The following is a 17,283-nucleotide window of genomic DNA, read 5'->3' as shown; positions in this document are numbered from 1 at the left end:
CCACAGTTTTTCACCAACACTACCACAGGGCCACATGTAGGACCGTGCACTTAACCAGATATGATGAAACTGCAATTTTAAATATGTTTACAGTGCAGCAACTTAACATATTTAATGCTCAAATGCATGTATAAATGAGAGTATAAATAGGAATACAAAAGGTCTGAAGCAAAGAAAAAATCACCACTGTGATTTCTTTTATTTTTCAGTGCGAGAACAGCAGACCAACATTAATTGCAAGAAGTAATTTTGTGCATTTTTACACTGCACTTTTAAGATTTCATGCTCAAATGCATGTAGTTACATGAAGGCCACTTCAAGTGAGGGTGCGGGCCGTATATGCCCCAGGACCTCCAGTTGCCCATCCCTTATCTATATGTCCAGAAAGACAACATACACTAATAACCTGGGGGCAACTGCGCCACCCAAAAATATCATTTCATTTGACTTATGAATTAGATTTGCTGTTAAAATCTTATTCACACTAAAGAACAAAGCTGTGGTGGGAAAATTATTTTTATTTCTATTTTATTGCATTGGCACAAGGTAAACTAATTTATATGACTCAAAAAGTGCTGGAAAAACACCAAGGACATGACCTCAGTGTGCTCAGTGGTAGCTACAGCCCTGACAACAACCATGTCAATGTATCATAATCATGAATAAAACATTACAAAAAATTCAATAGTAGTGTCTACTCTGGAGACTGCGATTGTGTGACTGTGATATATCTATATCTAACAGCACTATATATTTATACTTGTTTCTTCATTGTTGTCTGTACGGTTTATATTGTTTTGCTGAAAAGGATAAATTAATTATTGTGACAGAATTTCTGGTATATCAGATGGATATCAATGGCGGTCATAAATGAATAACACCTTACAGTACGTTCACAAATAAGTTTTATTTTAATCTTTTTATACATTATAACCATATCCAACACATTTTTATATTATAATAAAATGACTCTTCTCCCTTGTCATTTACATAAATCAAAAATTTGTATATTAAGACTGCAAAATAGTACTCCTGTAATTTTTGTATATAGCTTTGTACACACACAAGTGACAATGCATCCGTTTTGCTCTGAAAGAATGCACATTTTGGGGGGAATAAGAAAGGGCAGCCATAAGCAGAGATAATACAAGAGCTCTAGCAAGACGGCAGGCTAGCAAGTAACACCACCACCACCATGTGAGCAACACTGACCTGGGTTAAAATGTTCAGTCAAACCCTTTGTACTACTTGAAACGTCTGAAGTGCCACTCAGTGTTGGGTTGTATTTTTACCACAATTAATTGGGTTAAATCACAGGGAAAAGGTTTTCAAACATATTTCAACCCACGTCTTTTTCCAAAAGCACGCCTCTAGACTGGTTGTGTCCCAAGAGAAAGCTTGGAGCGCCACACGTAGCAGTACAGTGAAAACATAACAAAATACACTTCAGGGGAAAGTACAGACCAACAACAAAGAGAAAAAAAAAATTAAATTAGTCAACGTGATTGAAATTTCATATTGACATTGCAGAGATTCAGGCTTTTGATAAAAACACCAGCTAATCATCCCCATCATGATCTTGGGAAACAAAATACACATACAGTATTAGAAAGATAATAAACCATGCTATATCATCCCATGAATACATTTTGATCATTGTTTTCTCAATGTCAATAATGACATTCTGGTATATATCAGGCCTCCACAGCATATGCCTCCTCCCATGTGAGAGACACTGTGTGGGATGTGCATTAAAATGTATGTTGAGGAAACAATGTCAACACAATCAGAGTGTAGATCACTGAATGAAATAAATCAAAACATTGAAAGTACACTGATATACTGTTCATGAATGTGCGTATGGGAAAAAAAAAGTACCAGGCATTGAAAAACTTTGTCATTAGTATCCTCTTTGGTTTGTGACATTGTTCACAGAGCGATCTTTCAAGTGATCTCTCATTTACCAAAAAGTGAAAATGACTCCTTATACGCCAAATTGTCCTGCACTCTCTGCTAACAAATTTAATTATTACATCGGAGGTTCTTGCAAGGTCTCTGAAGAACATTTTAGCATGAATACATTTGACAAAGGGATTTTAAATCAAAAGAGCTGCAATCATCTTCAATAAATCCAATTTAGAATTTGCAAGTAGGCGCTATGTTCAGACTTCCGTTTGCAAATCTCTACAGCAGGTAATTTATTAAAATACAAGTCCCACAAGCCATCAACCGTTGCCATAGAAAAGATTAATACAGTATATTCAACAATACAAAAGAAGTTTTTCAATCAATGCAAATTCAGCTGACACACTGGCAGCCCTTCAGTGCTTTACATCCTTTGAGCAGTGTGGAAAAGTGAGCTGTGGCTACTCGACACTGGCATGGTGAAGCTGTGGTCTTACAGTACAATGACTCAACGGGCCCTGCTGCTGGTGAAGAAATTAATTGGGGAGGGGGCAAAAACCGTTTCACCCAAGAGCGAGATGGAAAAAAAAGTGCCTGTGTGTGTGATGGCTTGTGTACGTGTATGTGCAGTATATTGTTGTTTATGCAAGCAAGACCCAGAGGCGTGTCAGAGCAGTGGGGGCCTGTTCACTCAGTACCGCGGGTGGGAGTACTGGGCTGGTTAAGGCCCATGGTTTTGCACAACCAGCCGGCAAAGTCCACTTCTTCCACTTCTGATCGTTTGATGAACGTGTGACTCTGCAAGAAGAGCAAAAGGAAACATTGTTTTGCGTGCAATAACACAAAAAAAAAAACAAGTACTCAAACTATCAGAGAAATTAAATGGGAAAAGTTCAGGTGCCCACCATCAGCATCTTCAGATCTGCCCTCTCAGCTGGGTTTTTGATCAAACTGCAGACACAAATGATACCAAAAAAGGTTACAAACATGAGTCAGGAATACAGGGCATAGTAAAATGAAGTAAAAAGTCCCCATTACTGCATGGACGTCTCACAGGATAAGCAATGAATCAATGCAAGCTGTCCTAGGAAGTGTTCAATTCTCTACTTTTACCTTTAGGTAACGTCACGTTTCACAATGTCTAGGAGTTATTTCAAACTCAGCTACACTACTGGTCAAAAGTTTTAGAACACACCAACTTTTCCAGAATTTAATTGAAAATGATGCAGTTTAATGTCTCAGTGTACTCTGAAATGAATGCACATTTGCAACATTTAAAATTCTTTATTGAGCATGATAGTGTTTTGAAAGTAAAAAAAAGACTCAAAATCACATTTTATGTTGGACTAAAGGACTAAAAAAAGACACAAAATGACAAAAAAAGACTCCAAAAGACACAAAATGACAAAAAAAAAAGACACAAAATGACAAAAAAAGACCCCAAAAGACACAAAATGACTTACAAAGACATGAAAAGAATTCAAAAATGGACAAAATAGCCCGAGACTCCATAGAGTTAAGTTGTTAACCCATTTCTTGTTCCCTGAAAAAGGCCTACTTGCATAATTCTGAAATGTCCATTATTTTTCAGTTTTGGTTAACCTTACCTTTTTTTATTTGCCTCTGGCAGTTCACCACTTACCTTTGTACCCTTTCAAGCTGTTCATTTGACTTCAACTGCTTGAATTTCAATAAAAAACTGGAAAAATTGGGGTGTTCTAAAACTTTTGACCGGTAGTGTAAATGGACACGACGTACTAATGTTAGTGTGCTAAGACATTATCAAGAGGCTGTGTTGGTCTCACAGAATAAACGTCTACATTTTATGCCAATGTTTGTCATCACTTAGTTGAGATAGTTTGTCATCAATCCAACTAGCCATGCTGCTGTCACTGTCCGCATGCAGCAGCAGACACGACGGGCCAATGCAGTAATGGCGGTGGAATTGCTTCTGTCAATGAAGAAGTAAGTGGTATTTTATCCTTCAAAACAATCCCAGATCTCACGAGACTAGTTCCTGCAATCACCTTGTACTTAATGCAAAATGCATTTCAGTCAACACCAGCTGCTGTCTTCATTTCACATGATATTAACTACACATGGAGGTGAATGTAGAAATGTTTACTCTGCGTAAAAGCAGATCATAGTTTTTTTTTTTTCTTATGTTGTTGCCAATGCTCACCATTTTGTCACAAAGTCCTGGAAGTCATTGGTGAAGACACCAAGTGGCAGTTTAGGGGGCGGCTGAGGACGAAGCAAGAATCAAACGGTCAGAAAACAGAACAATTAATGCGAACACACACACGGTCTTCTTCTGCTTTCACCAGCTCTTTTCATAACGATGTGTAGTGAGATAGAAATGTGTGTAGTTATGCAGAGAGAAACAAGAACTTTGACAGACCTCATTCACAATGTAGTCCAAAAGTTCAAAGATGGCCATTGCAGGTCTGCTGTCCATCCCATGTCCTGTGGAGAAGTTGCATTTCATGATTTAAATGATATCTTACGTGTGCTCCTTTAAATCCAATTATATTTGAAAGCCTTTATCCTGGAAACATGAAGGTAAAAACCCCGTCACTGCTCAGTTTGTACAACAGGGTGTATACAGGAATCCTGAAGTTAATTTTAATACCTTTTTAAGACTTTTTCAAGACCTTCCCAATACGTTTTAATACCTCACCGCCACTTCAATATGTAACCATTTACATCAGTTATTAATTTTTTTATTCGCCTTATCCAGGCTAAAATGCTCCCAAACTTCCGAAGTTTTGGTAGGCGTAGCTGTGTTGGACGCCGCCATTTCTGTGTACGTTACCGCTCGCGCTCGACAGAGACGCACTCTCGGCATAGATTGTAATGAAGTAAGATGCCTCACTCTGTTGGAAAAACACGTCTGGCGACAATAGTCGACAATGGAATTCATTGTCGACTATTTCTATTATCGATTATTATCGGAGTGCGCTCTGGGAGACAATTTCCAAATGCATCCACAAGAGAGTAGTTTTTTCATGTACCGGTTCATCTTTGTTTTTAACAAATAAATTCACACACGCTTGCGATGTTTTCAGGACCCAAACTATTGGACAGCGAATTGAGAAAAAATACCTTCAAAATTTAAGACTTAGCAAAGTGGTGAAAATACTTTTTTAATACTTTTTAAGGGTCTTAATTTTCCCAAAATTGATTTATCACCTTTTAATACTTTTCAAGACCCCGCGGATACCCTGTACAAATCTATGTTGTATTTATGTGTTTCCTACCGCTGACGGGTCGGCCCGGTGGTCTGGGCCTCTGCGTGTTGGTGTGAGGCTCTCCCTCGGCCCCGTCCATGATGGCCCGTCCGAAGATGGACTCCAGCTCTTTGGCGTCTGGTGGGGGGATGGGGTAGCGGCCAATCGCCAGCTCCACCAGGGACAGACCCATGCTCCACACGTCAGACTGAACAGAGTAGTGAGTGCCCTGCAGTCTCTCCGGCTGTTGAGAAACACATGATCTACGTCAGAGGGAGCGGGTCGAGCCAAGACGCCAGGCAGGAGAGAGGGTTGGGCAGAGGGCTGGGTGGGGAAGGCACAGGAAGTGGTGGAGAGGATAATGGGAGGGGGTTGTTATGGCAAGGAGAGTCGGGGTGTGGTGAGGGCAAGAGGACAGAGGATGGGAGGGATTGGCAGGAAGTGAAAAGTAGCTTTAGTTAGAAGGGTGAGCAAGGACAGGTGTGCATGTGTGTGTGCGCGTTGCGTGGAATTATGATCAAAGGGCAAAGTGTCTCTACACCACTGGTGCTTTGTGGGTAAGGGATGGGACAGACAGACAGCTTTTGACACTGCACCCACCAGGTGTCTAAGAGTGAGGGGAAAGGAGGACGAAAAAGAGCGAGCACAGTTGCTTCGCCTCTTTGCCAAAGAGCCCTTTCCTGGGCACAGCCCTCGCTTCTTGGCAGGGGAGTGAGGGAGGGCCAGAGAAAGGGAAGGCAGAGGGTGGGGCCAGAGAACAAGAGCAATGTGAGAAAAGAGGAGAAGGAAAGTGGGGATAGGGCCAGAGGAAAAGGGGTGGGGGCGCAGGCGTGCAGAGCTGACTCACCGACATGTAGGAGCGCGTTCCAACAAAAGAGTTGGCCATGGAATCTATGAGCTGGCCGCTCACACCGAAGTCGCACAGTTTGATCTCCCCGCGAGAGTTGACCAGGATGTTGGAGGGCTTGACATCTATATGGCAGAAAGGAACGTGGACAAACCAAGAAATGTACATTAAGTTTTCACTGAGTTTTCATACTGTCGTCAACACCTCACCTACTGGTTATTTGAGCAATACGATTTTTGTAGACATCAGAATACAAAGTGATTGCTCACAATAGGATAATCATGACTGAACAGATCACTGCTACACTGGTATGTGAACATATATGTGTGCTTAAGAATGTATAAGGCATGTGACTGGCAAAGGTCCAAGAAGCAGGGAACTATACGAAGCACTTTCTTTCACCTACACACACACCCTGATCATTACCACACTCGTATTGTGTTATATTGCTTATTGCATCACTCCCCCTCTAGCTCCACACAAAGGGTTAAATATTAAGCCTTTTCGTGTTTGTGGCGGGTAACTTCCTTCAAGAAATTAAATATGCAATTTTGCATCATTTTGAACCATAACCATTTATTCTTTACACATATCGAAGCAATCACCTGAACATGTAATTCTTCTGGCACAGTTTGCCCTGTAAAATCATAACACAACAACATTGTCCATTTTAGTTACTTTATATTATGATTAATAAGGAAACTATGTTGTTATACCTCAGCTTAATCATGAAAATGTGACAGTGAAAATAGAAGCTACATTACAGCAAACAAAAGTATTTACAGTTTGTGTTATATCTAATCCTTGTGTTATCAGTTAACATGTCCACCTCCAGATTCAGCGACAATTTGCCTCCAAGACTTCACAAAGTTCCTTTTTTTTTTTTAACCTCAGGTTCATCTGATACTTTGACTGTGCAGTTAAATAGTTTAACTAAACTATCATAATAACAAACACATGTGCAAATTGATTCAACTGACAACACTGTCCCAGAAACAGATGCATATTTGCACTTGGTTAAAACGCAATGGATTTTGACAGTTTTTATTATGGGGTGTGTGTTTTTCTGTTTGTTGTCCCTATTCTTTAATATTTTAAAAAAAAAGTGGTTGCCACTGTAATGAAAGGCCAATGGTAAAGAGGCAACCTTTACTGTTGAGTCCTGGTATGCAAGTATATGGGGGACATGGAGGTATGTATACAATCCTGGGAAAGTAAAAACTATGCTATCTATCAGAAGGCTTGTGTTATTAGATCCAAACATCTTTTGTATATACACACAAAAAATATTAGACAGGGTCTGCCATGAGGCCCCAGTTCTATCTGTGGTGCCGTGTTAATCGAGCAAGAGAGAGAATAGCTCCAACTCAAGCTGAGCCCCTGTTATAAACAAGCCCGATCCTCCACATTTCCTGCTCGTCGCTGAAAAACATCCTGCAAAATAACGGGGTAAGTCTGAGCCCTGCAATCTGTCCTCTGTGGCGTGACCCCCTCCCACTGACCAAGACATGTGAGGAGTGACTGAGAAAAGAGGTGGCATGAAAGAGCGGGAGAACGATGGATGGAGACACAGAGGGAGGGGTCAACAGGGCGCGGCTGCTGTATAATCACATCTGAGAAGCTGTAATTACCGCCTGAGCTCACAGACAACTGTCCTGGAGTACCACCGACCCTGTTGCACCGTGGGACTTCGTTGCACTGCACTCTGCAGGTCTGAATGCTGCCTTCACCAGCGCTTTTCATAACAACACACCCATGGTTCCTCACTGCTCTGCTGTGTGCTCAGACTTCGCTATGCTCTCACTTGTGATTTGGTTTGAATGCAAAGATAATGGTTTTTACTGGGGCTTTTTTTTCTTCATGCTACAAATTTCTCTATGATGAGTAACTCGTGGCATTCTGAAACAATAGCTGGCCTTGTGGTGAGCGTGCTGAAACTCTTAAGATGTTGATGCAGTGCATATGGAGGAAAAAGCATGAAGACAATTAATAAAAAATGTAATGAAATAGTACAGGGACGACTGGAGAAGCTCTAACTAATGTGGTGCATTTTAAGTGGTTTCACTAGCAAAAAAAAACTTCATAGACATTTGAGGAAAAAAAATCATACCTAAATGCTTTTTGTTAGTGTGTTGGAGTCTGTTTCAGGGCAGCAAGGATCATGGAAAAATAAAGGATAATCGTGCATATTTTTAAATGCGATGTTTAGACTATAACATTTGCAGGGTCTCAATCTCAGCTGGTTGCTCTTACAAGCATCAGCAAAATGTAGCCACCACTAATACAAAAGGGATGAGACTCATAATAACCACAACAAAAGTCCATAAAACATCTACAATGTAATATTTGTAAATAAAGACTATTATGTATTCTGGTAACAAGGCAGGGTTGCCCTAATAAGTTAAACATTCTGAATTTCTATACATTTCATGGCTATTAGCAAAACAAACAAAGAACAATATATTTAAGCTGCCTCTCTTTTCTCTTTCAATAACTACTTTAGCTCTGGTTGCAGCAAGGTTGTAAGAAGCTGATATGCTCGTTACTTTTGGCAGGAAAAGTCCTACTTTGATAATGTGATTGATCCAAATTAGAAAAAAAACTTCAGCCTAATGGTTGTCATAAAATACTGATAAACTCGAGTATGTTTTGTGATATGCACAAATTCTTAAATAAATAGTTTACATGCAAAGATTTGTAACAGACAGATTACCCCAAAAAGTCATGCTCTGATGTTGGATGTTATGAGCATAGATTATAAATTAAAATCCCACTGATTGCATAAAAAGTAAAAATGTTCATTGAAATTGTAAGCATATCTTGGAATGTTTTCTATAATATGACAGTTTTCCTAAAACTGAAAAAAAGAAAAAAAAAAAGAATAATCACAATAATTCGCCTTGCTTGCAGTTTTGTAATAAATAGCAATATATTGAATAACAATCATTATGATGTATTATGATACATATCGCCAGACTGTTGCCAATACACAGCTCTACTTTATAGTCCATACACTAAACAATGGTAAACGTTTGCGAAAAACTACACTTTGGTCATATTCTCAATTACTATACTATAAAACTTAATTAAGAGTGTATGCATCTCCACTTTTTATTAATTTATCTTATGGGATGTCTGAAGTCAAATGCTCTTCAGATATAAAACAGCACCCTGGTTTTAGCATTATTTATTCTTAAAACAATCGACATGACTTCAGTGGACAAATAACCTAAACGTCTGTGATAAAAACGGCATTAAAAAAAATCACTTGAGATAAAATTCTGTGATGTGCAACTAAACTAATGATGCTGTTCAACCCTTCACACCTTGAAGTCCACATACACCCTGACTGTCATCTTGACCTAGAACTTGTGTTATCACTATGTTTGATTTAGTGAACTACACACTGTATCTCTTGTACTGCAGTGATTTGAAAATGTTGCAGAAGGGATAAATGTAATCTACTGCAACTAGAGAGCAGCCTTACCTCTGTGCATGATCTGATGCTTCTCTCGCAGGTAGGCTAATCCCCTCAATACCTTCAAAAAAAAGAGGAAAGCATTAAACACAACACACAAACTGACAAAATTTTAGTTTATATATACACTACAAAAGTTTTAGAACACCCCAATTTTTCCAGTTTTTTATTGAAATTCAAGCAGTTCAAGTCAAATGAACAGCTTGAAAGGGTACAAAGGTAAGTGGTGAACTGGTAAATAAAAAAAGGTATGGTTAACCAAAACTGGAAAATAATGTACATTTCAGAATTATTCAAGTAGTTTTTCAGGGAACAAGAAGTGGGTTAACAACTTAACTCTATGGAGTCTCGGGCTATTTTGTCCATTTTTGAATTCTTTTCATGTCTTTGTACGTCATTTTGTGTCTTTTTTTTGTCATTTTGTGTCTTTTTTTAGTCATTTTGTGTCTTTTTTAAATCATTTTGTGTCTTTTTTTAGTCCTTTAGTCTAACATAAAATGCGATTTTGAATCTTTTTTTTTTTTACTTTCAAAACACTATCATGCTCAATAAAGAATTTTAAATGTTGCAAATGTGCATTAATTTCAGAGTACACTGAGACATTAAACTGCATCATTTTCAATTAAATTCTGGAAAAATTGGTGTGTTCTAAAACTTTTGACCAGTAGTGTACACATAAATATAAAACACCCTTCCCTACATCAATTTAGACTAATACACTTAGTTATTTGGATGTGATGCAAGAGTTGAAGTTGAGTAAAACACAACAGTGACTCATGCATGACTGGACTACACACAGCTAGTTAAGCAACACCTCAAGAGACACAAACCCACAATGAGTAGTGCATGAGCAAAAACATGGATAGTAACAAGATTTAAGAATCTTCATATCCCTGCCAAATTCAAACAGCAAGCAATATTTTAAAACAACTGTTATAAGAAGGCAGAAACTATATATATTTTAAAATGTAACACAAAAAGTGGAATACATACAGCTATGCTAACTTTTCCCAGGATTTCCTCTGGGATTCTTCTGGCCTCCTTCAGGACCTGGTCCAAGGATCCACCATCCTGTAGAGACAAGTTCCACAATTGAGTTGCAACAGTCGCAAAAAATGTAAATAAAGAAATGACACATTTGGGAACAATTCTCTTTCATAAAAAGAGACAAAATACTTGTACTGTCCATCCACATCAACATTTTGTCCATTGGTAGGAGGCCCTGTTAGCAGTCTTTGTCTCTCACCATGTGCTCCATACAGATGCTGATCTCCCCATCGCTGTAAAAGGCCCCATAGAAGCCCACAATGTAAGGGGAGTTGCATTCATGCAGCACCTGCAGCTCTCTGATAATCTGGTTTCTGATGGCAGGTTTGATTTCCAGGTGGATCAACTGAGGAGGGAAAGGATGAGACGGTAAACTGCTGTTCTGACAAAAACAACAGCAACAGATGCAATTACATCATTCAATGACCTCTTCATATCTCAAGGTAACACATTTCAGAGGAGGTGTTTGGCACAAATAAGGTCTGTGTGTAGTAATCTGAACACATACCATTCATTGTAATGTGAAATAGTTTCAATCACTGACAAGAATCAGGCAAAGCACATACAGTACAGGCCAAAAGTTTGGACACACCTTCTCATTCAATGCGTTTCCTTTATTTTCATGACTATTGACATTGTAAATTCATCAAAACTATTAATGAACACATGTGTAATTATGTACTTAACAAAAAAGTGTGAAATAACTGAAAACATGTCTTATATTCTAGTAAGCAAAGGGTGGTTACTTTGAGGAATCTAAAATACGAGACATGTTTTCAGTTATTTCACACTTTTTTTGTTAAGTACATAATTCCATATGTGTTCATTCATAGTTTTGATGCCTTCAGTGAGAATCTACAATGTAAATAGTCATGAAAATAAAGAAAAACGCATTGAATGAGATGGGTGTGTCCAAACTTTTGGCCTGTACTGTACACCCACTTTTTAAATAGTGATAACAACCATATATTAAAGGCAAATTCACAGATTTCCAAATAGTTTCTAATCATTTGCAGAACTTTTCAGGGGAAACTGAACTGGCGTGTCAACACACACTTAAAGGCTTGACAGCCTGCAAGCTTGTGCTTGCTTGAGTTGCTGCTGCAATGTCTGTATGAAGTCCAAATAACTTTCGGTCTCGTAAACTGCACTCTATTCATTAAGATCAAATTAGGGGAGAAAATGGGCTAACCACACCAAACAGCACTATCAGAGGATAACCTTAAATGCCCAACCAATACTGGCTTTTTGAGGCAGGTACATGCTTATATATTTCAGAGATAGATACAAGATAAGAGCTGAGCCAGATATTTTACAGTGTAAAAATAAACTCTAACAGACAAACTATGTGATTGAGTCACCGTTTGCAATTATGTCAAACATATGTCTGGTATTTCTTCATTGCAATGTTTTCTCACTTGTGATGAGGGCTGGATAATAAACTTCGATACTTTAGGGACTGACTCAATTGCCTCCATAGTATAGAGCAGTAGTTCTCAAACTTTTTGAGTTGCGACCCCCAATTTAATATGCATGTTGTCCGCGACCCCGCTCACTGAACAGAATCTCACATGCACAGTTCAGATCACCCAAAAAAGAAACAAAATGACCAAAAAAAGGAAACAAAATGACGAAAAAGACACAAAATGACAAAAAAAAGACACAAAATTACCAAAGAAAGGAAACAAAATGACCAAAAAAGACACAAATTGACCACAAAATGATCAAAAAAGATACATACAGTATCAAAAAATGCCTTGTCATGTAATACCAAATTTTAATACCTAAGGAGTAAATCTCATCAGCGTCAGTGAGCCAACGAGCATGCAGCATGCTTTTGCAAAGACCTTATAATGCTGCTGATTGGCTGAATGTCACAGAGGCATGCAAGAAAAAAACACCACGTCAACATGAGATGAGGCTCATGTGTTTGTGTGTGCTGTTGTACTTTGAGAGGCTTGAAAACTAGGGATGTCACAATACCAGAACTTTAGTACTCAACACCCGCCCCAGTGAAATTCGACGATTCTCGATACCCAAATCTTTAATCACAGTAAGAAACGAAACAATAAATCCCATTTCCTTCTTGCATATTGCCCTGGATGGGATGAAATACCTGGACAACAAAGAATTGTGGTTGCCCACAAGAATTCATGTAGTAACAGTTACATGATGTGCAGGCTGAAAACACGTGCATGAAGGCTGAAATTTAACCGAGGTGTTTTATCATATTCAAAGGGAAACTCTGCCCAGTTTAAGCCCACTGTAACTTATTGGTACTGCAGAAAAACAAGTGCAATCATGTTTTCTGAATTTATGCATCAACTTGGTACCAAAGTACTGGTTTCCCATGACATCCCCAAGCCAACAGTGTGCGTCTCATTGTTGTAAAGGGGATGGAAAATAAAAACAAACATTTGGACAATAGAGTAATTTGGTCTTTTTTTTTTGTTACAATTGATTCCATACAATTGGTATCAACAAAAGTTTCATTCAGGAATGGTATTGAAGTCAAGGTCTTGGTAAAAAAGAACGTTTGAACAATATCCAGCCCTACTTATGATGTATATGCAACAGTTATTTATGTGTAATAAGGCAATAATAGCCTGTCAATTAGCCCAGATTATTTCTGAGGACATATTTATGTCCTGGTTAAGTAAAGGTGATGACAAATATGGTAGCGAATAGCCAGCCATTCTTCAAAAATGTTAACAATACCCTATAAAAATATGTCCTTTTTAATATACTTTGGAATTTGTCAGTGTTGCGTTTAAATAATAGTGCATGGTGTGGTTTCCTTTACACAAAAAGCCACTGTGGCTCAATGCAGTAAATCAAGCCAGCAGCAGCACTGTGGATAAAATCTACATACAATTTCTCAAAAACAGCTCTGGAATGTGTTTAAATTTAGCCTCCTCCGACTGTCACGCTTCACCTGCAACAAAAAAAAAGCGAACAAATGTTAATCTTCACCTTGCGAGCCATGACCAAGCCCGAGGGTTTGTGGCGGACCTTGTTGACCACTCCTCCGTTCCCAGCACCCAACTCGCATATGGGGTCAAAGTCCTCATCCTTTAGCTCCCCAACCTGGGCTTTCTGGGTCAGAAAGGCCTCCAGTCGTTTCCTCTGTTGCTCGTCCAAGTCCAACTCACCCAGTTTCTTCTGTAAGGCCTCGAGGTTGGCTCTGTGAGGAGGATTCACCACACGGACAGGAAAAGTAATTAATGTACAGGTTCATATCAATAACGACGCTGGTTAAAAATCAAGTTAATACATTTGTACTTCTTTTTTGAACATGTAAACAAAGGTTGATTATTTATTTGTGCTTAATGCTTTTCATTTTTGATAAATATTACTTGTTTGTATGATCTTTTCTCTTTTTTTTTTCAAACTAAAAGACAGGGAGGGAGAATTTATAACACAGAAGAATGATAACTTTTGAAATAATGGTGGTAATGTTATACAGTGCTGTTAATTTACACCTACAAAGCAATTATAAACAACATATCATTACCAGTTTCCAGTGATCTAAACTCATATTGGGGATACTCACTCAGATGCAGCATCAATGGTGTTGGAGGTGGCCTGTCCCTCCCCGATGGGCGTTATGTTCAGGGGAACGGGTCTTTTTTTAGCAGGCATTTCCAATAATCACCCTAAACGACTTTGTCAAATAATGCACTGACCTCCAGTGAGCTGGGAAGCTGCTAATCTAGCCTTTTTCCCTTGTTCGAAACTCAGTCTCAAAAAGCAACAGGATCTGCTCTTGGTGGCTAGTAACTTGGCTAGCTAACGTTAGCAAAGTTAGTATACTGTCGGTGGCATGTCAGTCAGCTGTTTGGGTAAATCATATCATGCCGAGGTGCTCAGGTCGTTTTCCGGTGCATCAACAGCTTTTTGGAGTTAACACATTTCTATTTTTCTGCTTTTTTTCTGGGTTATCTACCTGCTGCATTAGCCATTAGCCACCTAGCTGCTACTAGCTAGCACCAGGAAAAATCGTGCCCTGCGGCTCTCAGTCTGACGTGCGGACACTCACGATAACGGGCCGCCTCGGTTAAACCGGCAGCTACACCGGGGACCGACTCGGCTGGTTTTCCTTCGCAGGACGGCCGCAACAAATTCCTCCGTGTTTGAGCTCGGGGCGTGGGGCTGTGGAGCGGAGCGGCTCTGGCTCTGTGTGGTGCTGCTTCAATACAGGAAGCAGCAGCTGCAGCATCAGACCTGTGACACCCACAGGGAGAGCCCCTTCAGAAACAGCGCGAGACTCACACCGTGTGACAAGTTGACACGCGAGATGGTGAAACCTCGTGGGAGATGTGCGACATCTGCAGTTTGTGATAACACCTCCTGTTTGCTGTTTTTAATGAGCTACAAGTCCAGTTTAACCGCATCTTATCCACCCGCCGCTGCTTTCTTATGTGTTTAATGGCAGTTAGTAAACAAGCTGCGAAGAACATTACTGCCACCCAGCGGCAGCGAGAGGGAACTGGTGGTAAGGTGGAGAATTAACCCTCTAGAGTAGAGCAGGGGTCTCAAACTCAAATTACCTGGGGGCCGCTGGAGGCAGGATCAAAATGACCAAAAAAAGGACACAAAATGACAGAAAATAAACTAAATTACCTAAAAAAGACACAAAATGACCAAAAAATACACAGAATTACCAAAAACACACAAAAAAGGACACAAATGACCCCAAAAAAATTCACAAAATTACAAAAAAAAAGACACAAAATTACAAAAAAGGACAAAAAATTACCAAAAAAGATACAGAATTACCAAAAAAAAGACTAAATTAATTTAAAAAAGACAAAATGTCAGAAAATAAACTAAATAACCTAAAAAAGACACAAAATGACCAAAAATACACAGAATGACACAAAAAGGACACAAAATGACCAGGAAGGGACACAAAATGACCAAAAAAATACACAAAACTACTAAAAAAAGACACAAAATTATTTTAAAAAAGACACAAAATTACCAAAAGAAAGACACAAAATTACAAAAAAAAAAAAGACACAAAATTACCAAAAAAAAGACACAGAATTACCAAAAAAAGACAAAATGTATTAAAAAAAGACACAAAATTACCAAAAAAAAGACACAAAATTATTTTAAAAAGATACAAAATTACCAAAAGAAAGACAAAATTACTAAAAAAAAAAAAAGACACAGAATTACCAAAAAAAGACTAAATAAATTAAAAAAACACACAAAATTATTTTAAAAAGACACAAAATTACCAAAAGAAAGACACAAAATTACTAAAAAAAAAAGACACAAAATTACCAAAAAAAAGACAGAATTACCAAAAAAAGACAAAATAAATTAAAAAGACACAAAATTATTTAAAAAAGTTAAACAGTTTCTCAAAAATAATGTCTTAGATTATTGAAATAACTAGACGTATATTTTGCAATACTTCAGTCATTAATTATTTTTGATAAAACAAGTCATTGTTTTGAAATACTGTTTTTCAGTAAGTCATTATTCGTCATTATTTTGTGACACTATGTCAATATTTTAAGATACTAATTATTTTGAGATAAGCAAGTCATTATTTTGAGAAAGTTCCTTATTATTTTGGGTTACCAAGTAATTTTAAGATAGTAATTTTTTTTTTAGATAATTAAGTTTCTCATTATTTTTGAGGTACTAAGTCATTGTTTAAAGTATCAAGTAATATTTTGCCATCATTTTATTAATACTAACTAGTTATTTGGGAAAAGTTTCACTTTGGGGGAAATGGGCTTCCATACATTATTGAAGAGTATATTATTAAAAAAAATAAATTACCTACATTTTTATTTTTTTTAAATACTCTGGTGGGGTATTTTGTCATGTGCATTTTTTCATGGTGAATAAACAAAAACAGTGTTATTACTGCAAATATCAAATGTCATCATATTTGTACATATTTGCCTCTGTAATGTGCAACTGATAACATGAGAAACACAGTACAACAGTTTATATTTTCATAAACTTAAATAATGCATTCGATATTTAAAAAAAAATCTAATTTATTATATTCTGTTGCTTGTAAATAATGCCAGTCATCCCTTTCTCCTTTTCATCTTCATTATATCCTGAAAAAAACTTCAGTGTGATCAAAAGAAAATCATGGAAAACAAATACAAAGCTGATTGAATAAATACACGTTTTGCAAACATAATTCTTCAGTAGCCAGAAATTCAGCTGATGTTCTGAGATGTATCTAAACCAACTGGATCAATATAAATGTAATTAAATGTGTCCAACATTTGAAATATATTAGAGAAGATAAAGGCAGCCTTGTTTCGTTGTTATTAAGTTACAGGCCTTTTTCACCCAAGACATTTTGACGTGACACAGTTGGAAAAGCATCAATCTAAATAATGAAATTAACGCTGGATGAATTCCAGTTAGCTGCTCCAGTCTCAGGCTAGTAGTGTCGTGCATGCTGGTTCACTTTATCCTGTAGGTGTACAGGCTGTATTAAAAAATAAATGCATTAGTTTCTCAGTATTTTGGCACCTGGGAAATAACATATTTCACAAGATATTTGAATGGATACTGAACAACAGCAGTCAACAGTCAATCCAGACTGAGCACAAATATCTGACTATTTAATGCTCATAAACTATCTACTGTGATACAAGATAAAGATTAAAATGGGATGGATTTAAATGGAGCAGCTCAACACTCTACTCTAGCATAGTAGAACAAAAATAGGTGTCAGGATTAGTAATGCTGTTTACACTGAATTGCTGCCCTAACAGTTATGCACAACCTGG

At 37.9% G+C, this 17,283-nt stretch overlaps 1 protein-coding gene across 1 annotated transcript; it reads right to left on the bottom strand.

The window, feature by feature from the left end:
- Positions 1-888: 888 nt before the first annotated feature.
- map2k2a (mitogen-activated protein kinase kinase 2a) lies at positions 889-14,930 on the bottom strand. The gene is made up of 11 exons (XM_059342013.1): positions 14,061-14,930; positions 13,481-13,691; positions 10,707-10,853; positions 10,454-10,531; positions 9,470-9,521; positions 5,983-6,107; positions 5,166-5,379; positions 4,307-4,371; positions 4,088-4,149; positions 2,811-2,856; positions 889-2,703 (listed from the first exon to the last, which is right to left on the bottom strand). The coding sequence occupies exons 1-11, from the start codon at positions 14,147-14,149 to the stop codon at positions 2,593-2,595; spliced, it is 1,200 nt and encodes a 399-aa protein (XP_059197996.1). The 5' UTR covers positions 14,150-14,930; the 3' UTR covers positions 889-2,592.
- Between the last annotated feature and the right edge of the window lie 2,353 nt (positions 14,931-17,283).

This window comes from Centropristis striata, chromosome 9, assembly GCF_030273125.1.
Source record: "Centropristis striata isolate RG_2023a ecotype Rhode Island chromosome 9, C.striata_1.0, whole genome shotgun sequence".
Taxonomy (NCBI): Eukaryota; Metazoa; Chordata; class Actinopteri; order Perciformes; family Serranidae; genus Centropristis; species Centropristis striata.
The sequence above is the reverse complement of the archived record's forward strand: the minus strand, read 5'-3'. Positions and strand labels throughout refer to the sequence as shown.

Coding starts and splice junctions, on each gene's coding strand:
- map2k2a (XM_059342013.1), bottom strand. CDS start 14,149: ATGCCTGCTAAAAAAAGACCCGTTCCCCTGAACATAACGCCCATCGGG. Junction 10,854..13,480: donor GCTTGGTCATGGCTCGCAAG/GTGAAGATTAAC, acceptor TTCCCTCCTCAG/TTGATCCACCTGGAAATCAA. Junction 2,857..4,087: donor CAGGACTTTGTGACAAAATG/GTGAGCATTGGC, acceptor TTGTGTCTGCAG/TTTGATCAAAAACCCAGCTG.